The sequence below is a fragment of the Ylistrum balloti genome, unplaced genomic scaffold (assembly GCF_031769215.1).
Source record: "Ylistrum balloti isolate Yb309-2 unplaced genomic scaffold, AGI_CSIRO_Ybal_v1 Utg370778, whole genome shotgun sequence".
Taxonomy (NCBI): domain Eukaryota; kingdom Metazoa; phylum Mollusca; class Bivalvia; order Pectinida; family Pectinidae; genus Ylistrum; species Ylistrum balloti.
The window spans coordinates 14,497-36,936 of NW_026782455.1; the positions used below are offsets into that span (position 1 = coordinate 14,497).

Consider the following 22,440-nt stretch of genomic DNA (forward strand, 5'->3'; position numbering starts at 1 on the left):
ATTAATGTGTGAGAGTCTTCAGCCCTCCTCCTCATATTTAATTCTAGGTCATTAATGTGTAGGTCTTCTGCTCCTCCTCCTCCTAATTCTAGGTCATTAATGTGTGAGAGTCTTCAGCCCTCCCCCTCCTCATGTTTAATTCTAGGTCATTAATGTGTGAGAGTCTTCAGCCTTCCTCCTCCTCCTCCTCCTCCTCCTGCTCCTCCTCCTCCTCTTCATATTTTATTCTAGGTCATTAATGTGTGAGAGTCTTCAGCCCTCCTCCTCCTCATATTTTATTCTAGGTCATTAATGTGTGAGAGTCTTCTGCCCTCCTCCTCCTCATATTTAATTCTAGGTCATTAATGTGTGAGAGTCTTCAGCCCTCCCGCTCCTCATGTTAAATTCTAGGTCACAAATGTGTGAGAGTTTTCAGCCCTCCTCCTCCTTATCTTAAATTCTAGGTCACAAATGTGTGAGAGTTTTCAGCCCTCCTCCTCATGTTTAATTTTAGGTCATTAATGTGTGAGAGTTTTCAGCCCTCCTCCTCATGTTTAATTCTAGGTCATTAATGTGTGAGAGTCTTCAGCCCTCCTCCTCCTCATGTTTAATTCTAGGTCATTAATGTGTGAGAGTCTTCAGCCCTCCTCCTCCTCATGTTTAATTCTAGGTCATTAATGTGTGAGAGTTTTCAGCCCTCCCCCTCCTCATGTTTAATTCTAGGTCATTCATGTGTGAGAGTTTTCAGCCCTCCCCCTCTTCATATTTTATTCTAGGTCATTAATGTGTGAGAGTCTTCAGCCCTCCTCCTCCTCATATTTTATTCTAGGTCATTAATGTGTGAGAGTCTTCTGCCCTCCCCCTCTTCATGTTTAATTCTAGGTCATTAATGTGTGAGAGTCTTCAGCCCTCCTCCTCCTCATATTTTATTCTAGGTCATTAATGTGTGAGAGTCTTCAGCCCTCCTCCTCCTCATATTTAATTCTAGGTCATTAATGTGTGAGAGTTTTCAGCCCTCCTCCTCATATTTAATTCTAGATCATTAATGTGTGAGAGTCTTCAGCCCTCCCCCTCTTCATATTTAATTCTAGTTCATTAATGTGTGAGAGTCTTCAGCCCTCCTCCTCCTCGTGTTTAATTCTGGCCTGCTGTGTGGTATGGCCCCTTTGACAAACTGCTAGAAAACGATATTTCCTCTGTTAACTATTTAATCATTTTCCCAGTCAGTGATATGATTTAGCTGTGTGTAATGATCTTAAGTGCAGATTTATTGATCTAGGACTGAGAATGCCTTCACTCTGATGAATTTCCTGCCTTTTCTCTGGATTCTGCATCTCTCTGATGTTTATCAAATCAGACCCCTAACTTCCTGTCTTTTTCTCTGATGCATGATGCATCACAGTTCTTGCATCCAATCTTGTGCATGTGTTCTGTGACATTTTCTTAGAGTGTATTATCTTTAGGATGGACTTTTGAAGAGTCTTGTGAGGTTTCAAGGCTATTACATCCACCACAGTTAATCCTCTGATTTGTTTCTGACATCTCTTTGATGTCAAGAGTGACTACCTCTCCCTCCATTTTGTTCTTTCCCCTTGTTTTGTCCTGTTAGTCTCTTCTTTGCTTTCTCAAGATTCTTTGTTCATTTTCTGGATCATACAATCAGGATGATTTGTTCTTGCTTCTTGTCTTGTTCTTCTGTGACAATCGTTTCACATCTGTTGAGCAAGGTTCGTACAACACCAAATTTCTGGTGTAATGGGTGGTGCGATAGGAAATTGAGGTATTGGTCTCTGTGCGTCTTTTTCCTATACACCAATACTTTGATAGTACCGCCATCTTTCTTTACTATGAGGGTGTCAAGGAACGGCATAGTACCATTGATTTCTTCCTCACAAGTGAATTTGATGCTGTTGAGGGTATCTACCATATTGATATGACTATTTCCAATATGTCATCAACATATTGCTTCTATCAAATAGGTTTGCATTCTACTGGGGCCATAGTTGTACCCTCTTTTTACAAATGCTCCATGATTTGGCCACTTTAGGAGACACATGGGCTGTCCATGACTGAGCTGAACCACTGAAGATTGAAGGTATCTTGGAAAACAAAATATATTGTTGTAAGCAGAAATCTGATTGGTGTTCTTTTGTAGTGAATGGATAATGCACTAATGTTGCTCTATGTGGCTAAGAATGGTTGTATGATAGTACAGTCACTGTGGTGATATGATAGTACAGTCACTGTGGTGATATGATAGTACAGTCACTGTGGTGGTATGATAGTACAGTCACTGTGGTGATATAATAGTACAGTCACTGTGGTGATATGATAGTACAGTCACTGTGGTGATATGATAGTACAGTCACTGTGGTGATATAATAGTACAGTCACTGTGGTGATATGATAGTACAGTCACTGTGGTGGTATGATAGTACAGTCAATGTGGTGATATGATAGTAAGGTCACTGTGGTGATATGATAGTACAGTCACTGTGGTGGTATGATAGTACAGTCACTGTGGTGATATGATAGTACAGTCACTGTGGTGATATGATAGTACAGTCACTGTGGTGGTATGATAGTACAGTCACTGTGGTGATATAATAGTACAGTCACTGTGGTGATATGATAGTACAGTCACTGTGGTGATATGATAGTACAGTCACTGTGGTGATATGATAGTACAGTCACTGTGGTGATATGATAGTACAGTCACTGTGGTGATATGATAGTACAGTCACTGTGGTGATATGATAGTACAGTCACTGTGGTGATATGATAGTACAGTCACTGTGGTGATATGATAGTACAGTCACTGTGGTGATATGATAGTACAGTCACTGTGGTGATATGATAGTACAGTCACTGTGGTGATATGATAGTACAGTCACTGTGGTGATATGATAGTACAGTCACTGTGGTGATATGATAGTACAGTCACTGTGGTGATATAATAGTACAGTCACTGTGGTGATATGATAGTACAGTCACTGTGGTGATATAATAGTACAGTCACTGTGGTGATATGATAGTACAGTCACTGTGGTGATATGATAGTACAGTCACTGTGGTGGTATGATAGTACAGTCACTGTGGTGGTATGATAGTACAGTCACTGTGGATAGTACAGTCACTGTGGTGTATGATAGTACATCACTGTGGTGAGTACAGTCACTGTGGTGATATGATAGTACAGTCACTGTGGTGATATTATAGTACAGTCACTGTGGTGATATGATAGTACAGTCACTGTGGTGATATGATAGTACAGTCACTGTGGTGATATGATAGTACAGTCACTGTGGTGATATGATAGTACAGTCACTGTGGTGATATGATAGTACAGTCACTGTGGTGATATGATAGTACAGTCACTGTGGTGGTATGATAGTACAGTCACTGTGGTGATATGATAGTACAGTCACTGTGGTGATATGATAGTACAGTCACTGTGGTGGTATGATAGTACAGTCACTGTGGTGATATGATAGTACAGTCACTGTGGTGATATGATAGTACAGTCACTGTGGTGATATGATAGTACAGTCACTGTGGTGATATGATAGTACAGTCACTGTGGTGATATGATAGTACAGTCACTGTGGTGATATGATAGTACAGTCACTGTGGTGATATGATAGTACAGTCACTGTGGTGATATGATAGTACAGTCACTGTGGTGGTATGATAGTTTATACTGTTAACATAAGAAATTAAATATTGTTGGTAGGAAAACACCATTAACTAATAGTGTTGAATTTAGCTGGAGACCTGATTATTTGATAAAGGGATGATTGATTTTCTGATGGCCTATAAACTGGTTACACATGCCAAGGCCGAAAACATGGAAAGTCACTCACTCTCAAGTTTGTTCTGGGATAATAAGGCTTCACATTGTCTTTGCTTCATGCTTGGTTAGATTAGGTGTAGATAACCAGTGGTGAGAGGGTATTTAGGTGACCAGTGGTGAGAGGGTATTTAGGTGACCAGTGGTGAGAGGGTATTTAGGTGACCAGTGGTGAGTGGGTATTTAGGTGACCAGTGGTGAGAGGGTATTTAGGTGACCGGTGGTGAGTGGGTATTTAGGTGACCAGTGATAAGAGGGTATTTAGATGACCAGTGTTGAATGGGTATTTAGGTGACCAGTGGTGAGAGGGTATTTATGTGACCAGTGGTGGGAGGGTATTTAGGTAACCAGTGGTGGGAGGGTATTGAGGTGACCAGTGGTGAGAGGGTATTTAGGTGACCAGTGGTGAATGTTTATGTAACCAGTGGTGAGTGTATAGGTGACCAGTGGTGAGTGTTTAGGTGACCAGTGGTGAGTGTATAGGTGACCAGTGGTGAGTGTTTAGGTGACCAGTGGTGAGTGTTTAGGTGACCAGTGGTGAGTGTTTAGGTGACCAGTGGTGAGTGTTTAGGTGACCAGTGGTGCGTGTATAGGTGACCAGTGGTGAGTGTTTAGGTGACCAGTGGTGAGTGTTTATGTGACCAGTGGTGAGTGTTTATGTGACCAATGGTGAGTGTTTAGGTGACAAGTTGTTAGTGTTTAGGTGACCAGTGGTGAGTGTTTAGGTGACCAGTGGTGAGTGTTTAGGTGACCAGTGGTGAGTGTATAGGTGACCAGTGGTGAGTGTTTAGGTGACCAATGGTGAGTGTTTAGGTGACCAGTGGTGAGTGTATAGGTGACCAGTGGTGAGTGTTTAGGTGACCAGTGGTGAGAGATTGTGACTTGATCATTGAAGAGAAGGTGGTAGGTGACCAGGAGTGAATATTTAGTTATATATGTCCTTTATGCATGATAAGATGACATTAGTTCAGTTGATCATTTGATGAATACTGTTTTGAAAACCATCAGAGTTATTTCCCTTAGTACTACCCAAGCGTTTTTCTCTATATTATGAGATTTTTTGTTTCATTTGGATGATGAGTAAAGTATCGTATGTAGGCAGACTCCACATTCCACATTAGGACAGTCCTACAGCCTTGTAAGACATGAAAGATAAGATGATTATGTGAGAATATCACATTACATCTTGCTTTTATTAACACATTTTGTAGGCTTACCTGCAAATTTATGTCATTTATATCAACTATGAATGCAATTACAAGACAGGTCAATTATTATTCTAACATTTCTACACTTTTACTATTTTCTAAAAGAAGATGGTTGTTACTTAAATGGTAATCAGTTGATGGAACAGCCTGGAACTGGAACAAGTACTAAGATGGTAATCAGTTGATGGAACAGCCTGGAACTGGAACAAGTACTAAGATGGTAATCAGTTGATGGAACAGCCTGGAACTGGAACAAGTACTAAGATGGTAATCAGTTGATGGAACAGCCTGGAAATGGAACAAGTACTAAGATGGTAATCAGTTGATGGAACAGCCTGTGATGGGACCAGTTACTAAGATGGTAATCAGTTGATGGAACAGCCTGGAATGGAACCAGTTACTAAGATGGTAATCAGTTGATGGAACAGCCTGGAACTGGAACAAGTACTAAGATGGTAATCAGTTGATGGAACAGCCTGTGATGGGACCAGTTACTAAGATGGTAATCAGTTGATGGAACAGCCTGGAACTAGACCAGTTACTAAGATGGTAATCAGTTGATGGAACAGCCTGGAACTAGACCAGGTACTAAGATGGTAATCAGTTGATGGAACAGCCTGGAACTAGACCGGAGTTTTGTCATAGACGCCATTCCATGGTTATAGACATGATGTTGTAACATGACACTAGAAATATTGCTGGCATCATGTAGTGACAAATAGGAACAAACATGCTATACAGGCCCAATGTGTCTTTTGTTGAGAGAAATTATCATAAAATTAATAGTGTTATTTTAGTTATTTGGAAAAAAGGTGCTGAGAATATATGACGTGTTAAACTGTGGCATATTAAGATCCAATGGCTAGAATGAAGAGAAAGATGGCTACATTTGCCTTCCAATAACAAGTGTCGTTCTTAAAAGCTGTCACACTGTCTACTGAATGATATATTGTGTGAGTGACTCCCTTTTCACGGAGATAAATCGCACACGTCGTCAGAATTCCGCGCACAAGACGTGCTTTAATTCCATCTCATGGGCGATGTCTTGTATCTCTCTCTCTTTCACTGTCAGAAATGTCAGCTTTTTCATCTTCGATCTCCTCTCTATCACACTAGGCAGTTAACATTTTATAACGTTAGTAGAAATCAACGACTTTGTCTAATGTTCTCTACTAAGGCTGAGTGTAGTTAACAGAAGCGATAATTCAAAAGGTCGGTGATATTTGTTTGGATGAAGGATTTCATCAAGCTTGTATGGCATGGTACAGCTTTGGTCTGTATTTTGAATTGATATCGTTCACCATATTTAAATACTTTCTGTGTTGAATACAGGCCTTGTCATAAAATCAATATCTTCATGCCTACACTTTGAGTTGGTAATTCTGAATGTCTAATGCATGTTTATGTGTCTGATGGACGTCTTATGGAATATCTTTGTTCTAGAAATCAGTGTTTTGGATTTGTTTAATTCCCAATTAATCGCTCAAATTTTTTTTCAGAACAAATCATACCTTACATGTGCAGTATGTATTGTGAAATACTGACGTGTCTCAATCTGCTGAAACATTGAAAAGCCATTATCCGAGAGTAAATACAAATTGGTGTTAACCATCAATGGCATAACAAATGGTTTTCAGTCCTGCCTGTAGTTATTAGGTTAATTTTCAGGTCACCTGAGTGAATTTCAATGACCATTTCTACTCTGTTGTTCATTGTCCATCCTGAAAACACACAGCTGGGATTTCAATCAATTTTGCAGAAAGGTTCCATGGGCAATGACAAACTAAAGATGTAAATTTTATCATTCCAAACCCCAGGGGCCTGAAGGGTGGGGCCTACAGGGGAAAATTTGCTTATTTTTCAAAACTTTTCTTCTGCAGACCAAGATACTAGAAAAAAGAAAACTCTTCATGGATGGTCCCAAAGTGATTTTATCAAAAATTGTAAATTTCAAAACCCTTGGGTCCCTTTTTTCTTCAATGAAGAGGTAAATTTCACTTTAGTTTAAATAGAAAAATCAAATAAGTCAAAAAAATATGATTGTTCCATTTGAAGTTGCTTTGTGTTGATATAGCAGTTACTGGGAAAATTGAGCACTGCTCTTGAATTTTTTGTGAAAATTTTTGTTACATTTGATTAAGCCTAAATTAGTAAGTCTACATCATATTTTATTTTCAGTAAGAATTTAATCTCGGTTAGAACTATTGTCATCAGACAGCAGTTTGATAGTATGAAAGAGATGGTGAGCCTCTGACCAGCATGATGATAGGAACTCTAGGGTGGAATTTGCTTTTCTGAAAAATGAAATTGGTGAATTAGGATTTAGAACTTCTCCGATATGCATGGCCTGAAACATCATTTGGGGAGTGATTTTATTTCACAATAATTGCTGGATTATTCACTTTAATTTCTTTTGTTCAATTTGATATTTTGGGAAGAGCATGTGCATTCTCTGTATGTTAAGGCCAATGGGCCTTTTGTTTGTTCAGAGCATATAAACAGTATTTCTTTATAAATATAACCTCCATGCAAAGGTGAAGGTCAGAGTCTCTTTCTGATGTGTAAGTACTCTAGTTTGTCTTTTGGATGGTGGGCATGTATTTTGGAACACAGAATTTTTTTTCTAACTAGTATTTAACATGTTATAACATATATTCTGTCGGTATATAGTTGAGGCATGGCTATATAACAGTTATCGCCAAGTGGAACTAACATTGCTGATAAGTGTAATTATACTTTATTGTGAAATGGTTTTAGTTAATTTTGATATTGGCAAGAAAACATTTCACACCATAATTCCTTTATAGGTGAAATATTGGTATTATAATTACTTGGATTTTATTTAAGTTGTCTGCAAAAAACAAAAAAACAATGATTGCTTATTCCTCAATCTATTCAACAACTTTTCCTACAAAGCCCTTCTTGTTGTGAATGACTGAGCAAATTTTGACCAAATTTGGTCAAAAGCATCCTTTGGGAAGGAGAACTTAGTTTTGTTACTTCCTTAGTAGTTTGTTAACCCATCTCCCAACTTATTTTCGAAATTATAAGTATTAGCATATGTTTATTTCGACCATTTTTCCGGCCGTGTTTTCCTCCACGTGTTTGAGTGTGTGACCACGTGTCTCATTTTGCGGATAGCCTGACCCTGACTCGGCGCAGTCGAGGGTCAATGTGGCTGGGAGCTCCCGTTTGCTGATAGTGTTACTGTCGGGTAGGGACTTCTGAATGCTGGTCACTGATTCGTTCAGTGATCCTGGTGCGCCAGGTGGTGGTGTTGGTAGGGGCCGCATTGACTTCATTTACGATCATTCTTGGCCTTTTAGGCAGCAGGGGCAGGGTACAATATAAGAAATGGAGCACATTCCTTAAAATTCTCATCCTGTAGGAATGCCTGAATTTTGTCTCATTTTTACCGATGCATCCTTGGGTTTTCTCTAATATTATTGAGATCACTTTCTGTCAGCATCCCCCGAAAAACCATAGCCTCCTTTCCTGAAATGTGCTTTTAACATCATATTTTGGCAACATAAAAAACTTTTTATATCCCAAAATGAAATGTTGACATTTCAGATCGTGTCCAGTTAACATTGGTCTGTAGCCTTTTCCAGTATAAACTCAATTTTTACCCAAAGATTTAAAATGAATTTGGTATATTGTCTTACATGAACAAACTTTAGGTTGAATTAGAGTTTGATATTGGCAAAATCTGTCAATGTTTGCAACAGTTTCAGGGCTTTAAATACATTGAAATAGATAATTTCTTGGTGTCTGTTAAATAACCTTAATTTGTATTGTGAGCTGAATCTGGTATATTTTCATCAATAAGATCGGGGTTGCCTTTGTTATTGGTTAACATTTGCCAGAGCTACAAGGCTTTAAAAACGTTTGCAGTAGATAATTTTTCTTGTTTCCCCCAAATAACTTCTTACCATGAGATATGATGATAGTTTGGCATATTGCTTTATACCTCTGACACATTGGGTGAGTTTGATAATGGCCTTGGTTATCAATGCAAAAGCTATGGGACTGAGACAATCCATCAATATTTGTCAAAGTTATTCGACCTTAAGATTGTCTGAATAACTTGCCAACTTCTGAAGCAGACCCAAATTTGCCTTTGATATAATGCAAAAATGCCTTTCATAGTGAGTGTCCGAGTGCTCGTATTTGTTTAGCTGTCATTGTTTCTCTAACATTTCTTGTTCTCTTATGAAGTAACATTGACCATGGTCGTCACTCTTGGTCAACAATAATCCATACTGCAGCATTAAATTTAACTCTGGTAGACTAATGTCAACTACTGTCATCACAATCTGTCAACAGTCATCCATGTTGCAGTATTCAGTTTTTCCCGTGGTAGACTAATCAATGTGTCAACATTGATCCAGATGACAACATTTAATCCCCCTCACCACCTACCCAGTAGACTTGTGTTGACAACTAACCATCACAATGCGTCAACATTGACCCAGATGACAACATTTAATCCCCCTCACCACCTACGCAGTAGACTTATGTTGACAAATGTTGATGACAGCATTTAATCCCCCTCACCGCCTACCCAGTAGACTTGTGTTGACAACTAACCATCACAATGTGTCAACATTGATCCAGATGACAGCATTAAGTTTCCCCCAGCAGACTTATGTTGACAAATGTTGACAAATGTCATCACATTATGTTAACAACCAGGTGAACTAATGACATTTGTAACATCACCAACATTGATCTTTTCTGATACAGCATCCATACTGTATACATGCAGGATTTCAGCTGACAACACAGTGAAGATCTTTTAACTTTCAAACACATATAGCTTTACTTGGTGAGCAAATTTAAAAATTTACTTATTGACAAAATCTATTTCGTGAAACTAACCAATTCAAATACGGCCTTGTTGTTACAGCTGTGATGTGAAATGTAATTTTAATTTTACATTCATGGAAATCGCTTGTATTGGTGTGTTGAGTGTGTTTTTCTTCAGGATTATGAGGGAATGTGATGTTGTCAGTGAACAACTCCTTTACACAGAAATAGATTCTCTTCATTACCATAAGTTGAAATTCAATTTCTCTAAATGATGAAATTTTACCAATAGAAAAATGGTAATGTACATCCATTACTGCATGCTAAGAGATGGATCCACTGTAAGATAAGACTTGTATGTTTTGGAGAGGAAATCCTGACTGGGTGATGTTGTGACATTAGGATTTGTAATAACATTGTTGTGATGTATTATAATTAAAATTTACACATACATCTGTATAGTATTAATAATTACTCATTTCTCGAATATCTTCCCTTTTCTTAAAGGTCGTTACCATCAACCAGTGTGATTTATATCATTATTCAGCATTAAGCTGGTATAAACCTGCTTATCTCATCAATTGTCTTTTAGTGATGTAAGAAATGGTACCTCACCAAGCATCACCCTCCATTATGACCACACCCTCCATTCTGACCACATCACCCTCCATTCTGACCACATCACCCTTCATTCTGACCACATCACCCTCCATTCTGATCACATCACCCTCCACATCATCCTCTATTCTGACCGAATCACCCTCCACATCACCCTCCATTATGACCACATCACCCTCAATTATGACCACATCACCCTCCATTCTGACCATATCACCCTCCATTCTGACCACATCACCCTCCATTCTGACCACATCACCCTCCACATCACCCTCCATTATGACCACATCACCCTCAATTATGACCACATCACCCTCCATTCTGACCATATCACCCTCCATTCTGACCACATCACCCTCCATTCTGACCACATCACCCTCCATTCTGATCACATCACCCTCCACATCACCCTCTATTCTGATCACATCACCCTCCACATCACCCTCTATTCTGATTACATCACCCTCCACATCACCCTCCATTCTGACCGAATCACCCTCCATTCTGACCACATCACCCTCCATTCTGACCACATTTCCCTCCATTCTGACCACATCACCCTCTATTCTGACCACATCATCCTCCATTCTGATCACATCACCCTCCATTCTGACCACATCACCCTCCATTCTGACCACATCATCCTCCATTCTGATCACATCACCCTCCACATCACCCTCCATTCTGACCACATTACCCTCCATTCTGACCACATCACCCTCCATTATGACCACATCACCCTCCATTCTGACCACATCACCCTCCATTCTGACCATATCACCCTCCATTCTGACCGAATCACCCTCCATTCTGATCACATCACCCTCTATTCTGACCACATCATCCTCCATTCTGACCACATCACCCTCCACGTCACCCTCCATTCTGACCACATCACCCTCCATTCTGACCACATCACCCTTCATTCTGATCACATCACCCTCCATTATGACCACATCACCCTCCACATCACCCTCCATTCTGACCACATCATCCTCCATTCTGACCACATCACCCTCCACGTCACCCTCCATTCTGACCACATCACCCTCCATTCTGACCACATCACCCTTCATTCTGATCACATCACCCTCCATTATGACCACATCACCCTCCACGTCACCCTCCATTCTGACCACATCACCCTCCATTCTGACCACATCACCCTTCATTCTGATCACATCACCCTCCATTATGACCACATCACCCTCCACATCACCCTCCATTCTGACCACATCATCCTCCATTCTGATCACATCACCCTCCATTCTGACCACATCACCTTCCATTCTGATCACATTATCCTCCACATCACCCTCAATTATGACCACATCACCCGCCATTCTTACCACATCACCCTCCATTCTGACCACATCACCCTCCATTCTGACCACATCACCCTTCATTCTGATCACATCACCCTCCATTATGACCACATCACCCTCCACATCACCCTCCATTCTGACCACATCATCCTCCATTCTGATCACATCACCCTCCATTCTGACCACATCACCCGCCATTCTTACCACATCACCCTTCATTCTGACCACATCACCCTCCATTCTGATCACATCACCCTCCACATCACCCTCTATTCTGACCGAATCACCCTCCACATCACCCTCCATTCTGACCACATCACCCTCCATTCTGATCACATCTCCCCCATTCTGAAGATATCACCTTTCAGTCGGTTGACAGTAATTGATACTGCCTTGTGTCTTGAAAATGGACGTTCCAGTGTATCTCTAGTGTGATGGTGTATCTCAAGTGTGATGAGGGAAGATATTGATGTTAGCTTGGTAATTTGAAATAAGGCTGCAATCTGCTGACATGTCAGAACTCTTTGTACAGCTGAAATTAGTCTTATGTAATCTAATGTTGAGGATAGATTTTCTGTTTACCATTATAATACTCAAAATGAAACGATTTTACAAATTCTATTCTTTAATTTTGAAATTACTCCTGATTGTTTCTTTCAATTGTACATGGAGCAGACAAATCTGGTCACTATAAATCTATCTATGTATTGTAACATTCTAGCCAAGTGTTTTTTGGCCGTTGATCACCATGGTGATAAATCTGAGCAAACATTGTTTCTGTAAATATGACAACGATTATCCAATGCTTGGTAAGACACATCGCCCCATGGGCTCCATAACGACCCTTTCAAGGAAGACAATTATCGGTGTTCTGTTACGCTTACAAGCTAAGTAGCGGAAAGAGCTTATACTGGTGGGACTACAGGTCACAGAACAGTCTCTCATCTACACTGCTCTAGGCTTACACCACTCTTGTGCAGCTCGTAAAACATTTGCGAAGCTGATGCTGCCTTGGGCATGTCATCTCTAGGGACATGCTGAAACCCAAAATATTTCATTTTTATGCTTCAAATTGATTGTGGTTACTAAATATTTTTACAACTTTTCCAAATGTTGTTTTGTCCTATATACAGGGTTTAAGAATTGTTAGCTTGTTCAGTTTTTCCAATGTGTTCCCGAGTCTGTAAGCTTCTGGCTGGCCAGAAATGTCGAGTAATAATAGCACTTTAAGTTGCAGGATGAGCGAGTAACTACAGCAATACTAGGTAGTCACAGCCTAGTGATTAACAATCATATCCTCTACACAGAAACACTCATTGACACAAAATAAAGTGTTACGGATAATAGAGATGTTCTGTATAATAGTGTTTATCATCTCGTGATAACCTGCAGGACTGGGGTCTACACAGCTGTCACACGCCTGTGCTGGACTGTTGATTTAACAGATATATAATCTCGTCCTACAGGTGAAATTTAACTGATTACTGGAGTACATGTTTGTCATGAATCCATGGACGCTAATCATACCGTCTACATAGATCTGAAGATCATGCTAGAGTGGATTACAGTTGTACATTTCTCAACCCTAAGGACTCACATTTCACTTGTTGCAGTTTACTGTAGTTGACAGTCATAATTTCCATGGGAAATAATTGAAAATAAATTAGAATTATCAGTATAGGATTATTGATTGATAACCCCAGGGGCTCATGAACGGGGCAAAACAGATAACATCAATGCAGATTTCAAAAATCTTCTTCTCAAGATATGGTAGAATCAAGTAGAACCAAATACTCCATAGAAAAATTTTGCCTAGACAACATCCAAAATTTGGAACCAGTTTCAATGAAATTACAAAAGACCAAGAGTAGTGCCTGCAGGTGGTCATCAAGGCTCTTGGGCCTCTTTATTGTTTGAGTAACTACACAGCCTAATCTTCATTAGAATACAACAGAAACTAAAAGCTTTACCAGGGAACTACAGAAACTAATATCTTTATCAGGGAACTACAGAAACTGATAGGGAACTACAGAAACTAATATCTTTATCAGGGAACTACAGAAACTGATAGCTTTATCAGGGAACTACAGAAACTGATAGCTTTATCAGAGAACTACAGAAACTAATATCTTTATCAGGGAACTACAGAAACTGATAGCTTTATCAGGGAACTACAGAAACTGATAGCTTTATCAGAGAACTACAGAAACTAATAGCCTCACCAGGGAACTACAGAAACTGATAGCCTCACCAGGGAACTACAGAAACTAAAAGCTTTACCAGGGAACTACAGAAACTGATAGCTTTATCAGAGAACTACAGAAACTAATAGCCTCACCAGGGAACTACAGAAACTGATAGCCTCACCAGGGAACTACAGAAACTGATAGCCTCACCAGGGAACTACAGAAACTAATAACTTTACCAGGGAACTACAGAAACTGGAAGCTTTATCAGAGAACTACAGAAGTGGATAAATAGGATGTGTACTCTATTAGGAATTGAAAAACAGAGAAATCAGGGTTTATACTTTGAAAAATCCTGCTTAGAAATAGATAAAGGGATTTTTACCAAATATGGTTCTTTTTTTATTGAATGTTGTTTATTTACACTCTGTGGTGAATCAATGGTATAAAAGTATTGATTTCTTTGAGCAGTCATTATACTTTATATCTAAATAACATCTGTAGAACAGACAGGACATGTCACTAGTATAAAGCTTCATTGCCTTATTTCTTTAGTATGTAAAGACCTGAGATATATCGCAACATTTTCTACAGGTTGGTGATGTCAGTGAAATAGAGGTTCTTACAACACAACCAATAGAAGAAGATTTAAGTGTGACATTTTGATGACTACACTGTCACCTTCATCAGACAAATGACCAGTGTTTGGCATACTAGCACTGACATACATAGTGTATGAGTTGGTAAAGAACCCACCAATGTTTTTCAGCTCTATTATTATCGTACATGTACATTAAGGTTGAAATAGTATGAAGTAAAAAACATAAGAAAGTACACCAGAATGTAACAATGTACTGTAGTTGATAATGCTTTTTTTTAATACTTGGTCATAGATGAGCCTGAGTCTGTGGCCCACTAAAATGCTAGCTAAGAGTTTGAATTATGTCATTGTCCCAGACAAAATTCCAGTTGATGATTTTATTGTAGATATTGCACAGGAAAGGCACGGGAAAACTTGAGTTGGGTGTTATACAACCTTTGCTCAACGGATGTGAAACGATTGTCACAGAAGAACAAGACAAGAACTAAACCCCATGAAAACATATCCAAATCAGGTTATCAAGAAAGTTAACAATGAATTCGGGGAAAGCAAAGAAAAGACTCGGAGATAAAACACCAGCAACAACAAAAATGAAAGGACAGGTAGTCATCCCTTACATCAATGGCCTGTCAGAAACCATTCAGAGGATTTACTGTATTCATGGTCTTGCAACAGCCGTGAAACCTCACGAGACTACTAGTCAATCCTAAGGATAAAACACCCAAAGAGAATGTCGCAGAATGTGTATACAGAATCAGATGCAAAGAGTTTGATGCATCAAATATGGAGTAATGGGTAGGAGTTTTGGGGTTACACTCATTAAACAATTGAAAGACAAAATCTCAAGGAGGCGAAAAATTAACCAGATCAAAGCAAAAGTATTCTCAATTCCAGACTCACACATGTATGTGTTAGATAAAGCTAAATGGACTTCCATGCATTGTTAACGGCTGGTATTCTTTTTTCAACCTCAGTGCAGGATTACAGTACAGTCAAAAATGTTGGTGGATTCCTTACAATCTCATACACTATGTACATTATATGTCAGTACTAGTATGGTACAGTATATGTCAGTACTAGTATAGTACAGTATATGTCAGTACTAGTACGGTACAGTATATGTCAGTACTAGTATGGTACAGTATATGTCAGTACTAGTATGGTACAGTATATGTCAGTATTAGTATGGTACAGTATATGTCAGTACTAGTATGGTACAGTATATGTCAGTACTAGTATGGTACAGTATATGTCAGTACTAGTATGGAATACAATCTCATACACTATGTACATTATATGTCAGTACTAGTATGTGGACACATTGGTCTTATATCTGATGAAAGTTTACTCAGCCCTGGGGGTGGGGGTGGGGGGATGGGGTGATGTACCCAGCCCTGGGGGGGGGGGGGAGGTAATGTACCCAACCCTAGGGGTAGAGATGATATGGTATATACACTTTAGTGCTACATGCCATTAGTATTATTGTCAGGTGACAAGAGTCAGATCATCATTTCCGAGCTTAACTGGGGAATTTGGCATCACAAAATTAGTGTTATTTTTGTAGGATTTTTCAGGTGATCAATGCAAAACACCATAACTACAAAAAATTTGATGAGTGTAAGAGATGTATAGCAAAATCTCAACATTTGGGTGAGTCCTACAAGAAGATTGAGCCCTCATACATGTTTAGAACTCAAATATCTGAGTCGAAAAATACCAGTGGTAGTATCGTTAGCACCTTGAGTTTATTTAATAATGACCCAGTGCATATACATGTGTTCATCTTTTTTGGAATGAGTTATGTCCCCTTGAATGTTTTTCTTCCATTATCTCTTCAGTAGATGTGGGCATCAGTGTTGCATCAAATTAACCACCTTTCAGGGTCACAGTGATCAGAAAGAAAATCAATTTTCAAGGTCTCAGAAACCAGAAAAACAACTGCTTTTCTAGGTGTCAGTGATGAAAAAAGTTACCACCTTTCAGTGATCAGAAATCAGAAAAGTGACCACTTCACTTTTCAAAATATCAAATAGAGATTAAGTGTAACAAAAAAACAAAAAGCACTGATATTTAGTTTATATAGATGATTTCAAATTGATTACAGTGTAACATGTCAGTTTATCTTGCAGAATTTCCTATATTGTTTCAGTACTAGTGAAAAACAAACAGATGAGTAATTATAAGCCGTGGATGCTTTTTACACAAAGTGTATCCCCACAGTACTTGGAGATTAATATCATGATGAAAGAACTGATAGATCTTGTTTTTAGAAGGATGGATGCAGACTGACGTCATAACTAACAGATTTTTCTGTAATCCTTGTTTTATTGAATTTGCTTTCCCTTAATAGATAGATTAATGATATAGACGAACACTGGAGAGGAATCTGTCTGTTTATTCTGTCTGTATAAGTCTGGCTATGCCTCTCAGTGACACAGTTACGTGTAGCCTCACTCTGGGGCTGGTTAGGTCTGGTTGTGGTTATCAGTGACACAGTTAAGTGTAGCCTCACTCTGGGGCTGGTTAGGTCTGGTCATGGCTATCAGTGACACAGTTAAGTGTAGCCTCACTCTGGGGCTGGTTAGGTCTGGTTGTGGCTATCAGTGACACAGTTAAATGTAGTCTCACTCTGGGATTGTAGGTCTGGTCGTGGCTATCAGTGACAGAGTTAAGTGTAGCCTCACTCTGAGGCTGGTTAGGTTTGGTCGTGGCTATCAGTGACACAGTTAAGTGTAGCCTCACTCTGGGGCTGGTTAGGTCTGGTCATGGCTATCAGTGACACAGTTAAGTGTAGCCTCACTCTGGGGCTGGTTAGGTCTGGTTGTGGCTATCAGTGACACAGTTACGTGTAGCCTCACTCTGGGACTGGTTAGGTCTGGTTGTGGTTATCAGTGACACAGTTAAGTGTAGCCTCACTCTGGGGCTGGTTAGGTCTGGTCATGGCTATCAGTGACACAGTTAAGTGTAGCCTCACTCTGGGGCTGGTTAGGTCTGGTTGTGGCTATCAGTGACACAGTTAAATGTAGTCTCACTCTGGGATTGTAGGTCTGGTCGTGGCTATCAGTGACAGAGTTAAGTGTAGCCTCACTCTGGGGCTGGTTAGGTTTGGTCGTGGCTATCAGTGATACAGTTAAGTATAGCCTCACTCTGGGGCTGGTTAGGTCTGATCGTGGCTATCAGTGACACAGTTAAGTATAGCCTCACTCTGGGGCTGGTTAGGTCTGATCGTGGCTATCAGTGACACAGTTAAGTATAGCCTCACTCTGGGGCTGGTTAGGTCTGATCGTGGCTATCAGTGACACAGTTAAGTGTAGCCTCACTCTGGGGCTGGTTAGGTCTGGTCGTGGCTATCAGTGACAGAGTTAAGTGTAGCCTCACTCTGGGGCTGTAGGTCTGGTCATGGCTATCAGTGACACAGTTAAGTGTAGCCTCACTCTGGGGCTGGTTAGGTCTGGTCGTGGCTATCAGTGACACAGTTAAGTATAGCCTCACTCTGGGGCTGTAGGTCTAGTCGTGGCTATCAGTGACACAGGTAAGTGTAGCCTCACTCTGGGGCTGGTTAGGTCTGGTCGTGGCTATCAGTGACGCAGTTATATGTAGTCTCACTCTGGGATTGTAGGTCTGGTCGTGGCTATCAGTGACACAGTTGAGTGTAGCCTCACTCTGGGGCTGGTTAGGTCTGGTCGTGGCTATCAGTGACAGAGTTAAGTGTAGCCTCACTCTGGGGCTGTAGGTCTAGTCGTGGCTATCAATGACACAGGTAAGTGTAGCCTCACTCTGGGGCTGGTTAGGTCTGGTCGTGGCTATCAGTGACGCAGTTATATGTAGTCTCACTCTGGGATTGTAGGTCTGGTCGTGGCTATCAGTGACACAGTTGAGTGTAGCCTCACTCTGGGGCTGGTTAGGTCTGGTCGTGGCTATCAGTGACACAGGTAAGTGTAGCCTCACTCTGGGGCTGTAGGTCTGGTCGTGGCTATCAGTGACACAGGTAAGTGTAGCCTCACTCTGGGGCTGGTTAGGTCTGGTCGTGGCTATCAGTGACAGAGTTAAGTGTAGCCTCACTCTGGGGCTGTAGGTCTAGTCGTGGCTATCAGTGACACAGGTAAGTGTAGCCTCACTCTGGGGCTGGTTAGGTCTGGTCGTGGCTATCAGTGACGCAGTTATATGTAGTCTCACTCTGGGATTGTAGGTCTGGTCGTGGCTATCAGTGACACAGTTGAGTGTAGCCTCACTCTGGGGCTGGTTAGGTCTGGTCATGGCTATCAGTGACAGAGTTAAGTGTAGCCTCACTCTGGGGCTGTAGGTCTGGTCGTGGCTATCAGTGATGCAGTTATATGTAGTCTCACTCTGGGATTGTAGGTCTGGTCGTGGCTATCAGTGACACAGTTGAGTGTAGCCTCACTCTGGGGCTGGTTAGGTCTGGTCGTGGCTATCAGTGACACAGGTAAGTGTAGCCTCACTCTGGGGCTGTAGGTCTGGTCGTGGCTATCAGTGACACAGGTAAGTGTAGCCTCACTCTGGGGCTGGTTAGGTCTGGTCGTGGCTATCAGTGACAGAGTTAAGTGTAGCCTCACTCTGGGGCTGTAGGTCTAGTCGTGGCTATCAGTGACACAGGTAAGTGTAGCCTCACTCTGGGGCTGGTTAGGTCTGGTCGTGGCTATCAGTGACGCAGTTATATGTAGTCTCACTCTGGGATTGTAGGTCTGGTCGTGGCTATCAGTGACACAGTTGAGTGTAGCCTCACTCTGGGGCTGGTTAGGTCTGGTCATGGCTATCAGTGACAGAGTTAAGTGTAGCCTCACTCTGGGGCTGTAGGTCTGGTCGTGGCTATCAGTGACACAGGTAAGTGTAGCCTCACTCTGGGGCTGGTTAGGTCTGGTCGTGGCTATCAGTGACGCAGTTATATGTAGTCTCACTCTGGGATTGTAGGTCTGGTCGTGGCTATCAGTGACACAGTTGAGTGTAGCCTCACTCTGGGGCTGGTTAGGTCTGGTCGTGGCTATCAGTGACAGAGTTAAGTGTAGCCTCACTCTGGGGCTGTAGGTCTGGTCGTGGCTATCAGTGACACAGGTAAGTGTAGCCTCACTCTGGGGCTGGTTAGGTCTGGTCGTGGCTATCAGTGACGCAGTTAAGTGTAGCCTCACTCTGGGGCTGGTTAGATCTGGTCGTGGCTATCAGTGACACAGTTGAGTGTAGTCTCACTCTGGGGCTGGTTAGGTCTGGTCGTGGCTATCAGTGACAGAGTTAAGTGTAGCCTCACTCTGGGGCTGTAGGTCTGGTTGTGGCTTTTAGTGACACAGTTAAGTGTAGCCTCACTCTGGGGCTGTAGGTCTGGTCATGGCTATCAGTGACACAGGTAAATGTAGCCTCACTCTGGGGCTGGTTAGGTCTGGTCGTGGCTATCAGTGACACAGTTAAGTATAGCCTCACTCTGGGGCTGTAGGTCTGGTCATGGCTATCAGTGACACAGTTAAATGTAGCCTCACTCTGGGGCTGGTTAGGTCTGGTCGAGTCTATTAGTGACATGGTATAAGTCAACGTCTAGCTCACTTGTATCTGATTGGACATTATATCATACTGATTGTCATTCTGTTGTCCTACCTGTAGTGATGATTCTGTATGATCATTGTTCTGTGTCTGTTTAAATCACCATTCTGTTGTCCTACCTGTAGTGATGATTCTGTATGATCATTGTTCTGTGTCTGTTTAAATCACCATTCTGTTGTCCTACCTGTAGTGATGATTCTATATGATCATTGTTCTGTGTCTGTTTAAATCACCATTCTGTTGTCCTACCTGTAGTGATAATTCTGTATGATCATTGTTCTGTGTCTGTTTAAATCACCATTCTGTTGTCCTACCTGTAGTGATGATTCTGTATGATCATTGTTCTGTGTCTGTTTAAATCACCATTCTGTTGTCCTACCTGTAGTGATGATTCTGTATTATCAATGTCCTGTATACATCCGTCTGGGGACAGCATCATTGATCTAAACACCATCACCTCAAGACTTGTACAAATCAATGTTGATTATGATACAGTCTTTAATGAAACAGACATGAGTTCTAGTCTTCTCTTTAGTGGCTGTACAATGTCATTAATAATTGATAGTGATGTTTGGTAAAGATTGTGTTATGTACTGGACAGTGTATAATGATGTGAGTGTCACTGTCTGGTGATCGGAGGACGTATTTACCTATGAGACTCGAGTGGGGCATCTGTTGCCACTAGAGGTTTGTAATTACTGCTGGAACCCTGTAATTGCTGCTGGAAACCTGTAATTACTTTCAATGTAATTAGTCATTATAAGAATCATTTAGAACAGTTTCACTGGGACACTCTCCGAGATGTTCTATGATACTCTGGGCACTCCAGAGTACACTCCAGGACAGTAGAAAAGTATGCTGCCTCTGATTGGAGGGTGTACAACAAATATTGTAATGCTGTCATAATTCCTGGTCATTGTGGCTGGTGATTGGTGTACCCTCTTGGGAATTTTAGCCAATCACTGACAGGTGTGCTTTATTGATTATCCTTAACGATGTCCAGATTTTGTATGTGTCCAATCAGTGTCTAAAGAAAGAAGATATTGATGACTTTACTAATGTTGTTTCATTAGGTGTGACAAATAGCCTACCTGTGTGTCTTTACAGTCTAATAACACATAATATACAGCTTACACATGTACTCTTACAATTGAGACCAGCGATACAAAAATCTGTCATCCAATGTTCCAGACTGTTTTGTAAATATTAAAGTGTTAATGGGTTAAAATGATAAAATAAATACTTGGTTACAAGAAATGTTTACATTTTGGTTTTTTTCCATTATTAATGGAAATAAGAACAAAAATGAGGTTTTGAAAATTTTACATTGGAGAAAATATATGAAAATCCTAAATGATAACATCTATGACATTACATATCCTTTATCAAAATATGACGTTAATAAATTTCCATTAATATGATTGTTTACAATGGTAAATCACTGTCAAGGAGTGTTACTTGCTAAAAGAAGGACTTATGTATAAGGACCCTCCAGTAGACAGACTCTGTACTAAAGACCCTTCCATAGACAGACTCTGTACTAAAGACCCTTCAATAGACAGACTCTGTATTAGAGACACTCCAGTAGACAGACTCTGTACTAGAGACCCTCCAGTAGACAGACACTGTACTAGAGACCCTTCAATAGACACAATCTGTACTAAAGACCCTTCAATAGACATACCCTGTACTAGAGACCCTCCAGTAGACTGACTCTGTACTAAAGACCCTTCAATAGACAGACTCTGTACTAAAGACCGTCCAATAGACAGACTCTGTACTAGAGACCCTCCAGTAGACAGACACTGTACTAGAGACCCTTCAATAGACACAATCTGTACTAAAGACCCTTCAATAGACACAATCTGTACTAAAGACCCTTCTGTACTATAGACCCTCCAGTAGACAGACTCTGTACTAGAGACCCTACAGTAGACAGACTCTGTACTAGAGACCCTCCAGTAGACAGACTCTGTACTAGAGACCCTCCAGTAGACAGACTCTGTACTAGAGACCCTCCAGTAAACAGACTCTGTACTAGAGACCCTCCAGAGACCCTCCAGTAGACAGACTCTGTACTAGAGACCCTCCAGTAGACATACTCTGTACTAGAGACCCTCCAGTAGACAGACTCTGTACTAGAGACCCTCCAGTAGACAGACTCTGTACTAGAGACCCTCCAGTAGACAGACTCTGTACTAGAGACCCTCCAGTAGACATACTCTGTACTAGAGACCCTCCAGTAGACAGACTCTGTACTAGAGACCCTCCAGTAGACAGACTCTGTACTAGATACCCTTCAATAGACAGACTCTGT

General features: G+C 40.9%; 1 protein-coding gene across 1 annotated transcript; it reads right to left on the reverse strand.

Annotated features, from left to right (window-relative positions):
* Nucleotides 1-10,457: 10,457 nt before the first annotated feature.
* LOC132558274 (neuroblast differentiation-associated protein AHNAK-like) lies at nt 10,458-12,116 on the reverse strand. Its single transcript, XM_060222819.1, has one exon. The coding sequence runs from the start codon at nt 12,114-12,116 to the stop codon at nt 10,458-10,460; it is 1,659 nt and encodes a 552-aa protein (XP_060078802.1).
* Between the last annotated feature and the right edge of the window lie 10,324 nt (nt 12,117-22,440).

Bases quoted from the DNA above. Each gene is read 5' to 3' on its own strand.
- LOC132558274 (XM_060222819.1), bottom strand. From the start codon at position 12,116: ATGGAGGGTGATGTGGTCAGAATGGAGGGTGATGTGGAGGGTGATTCG.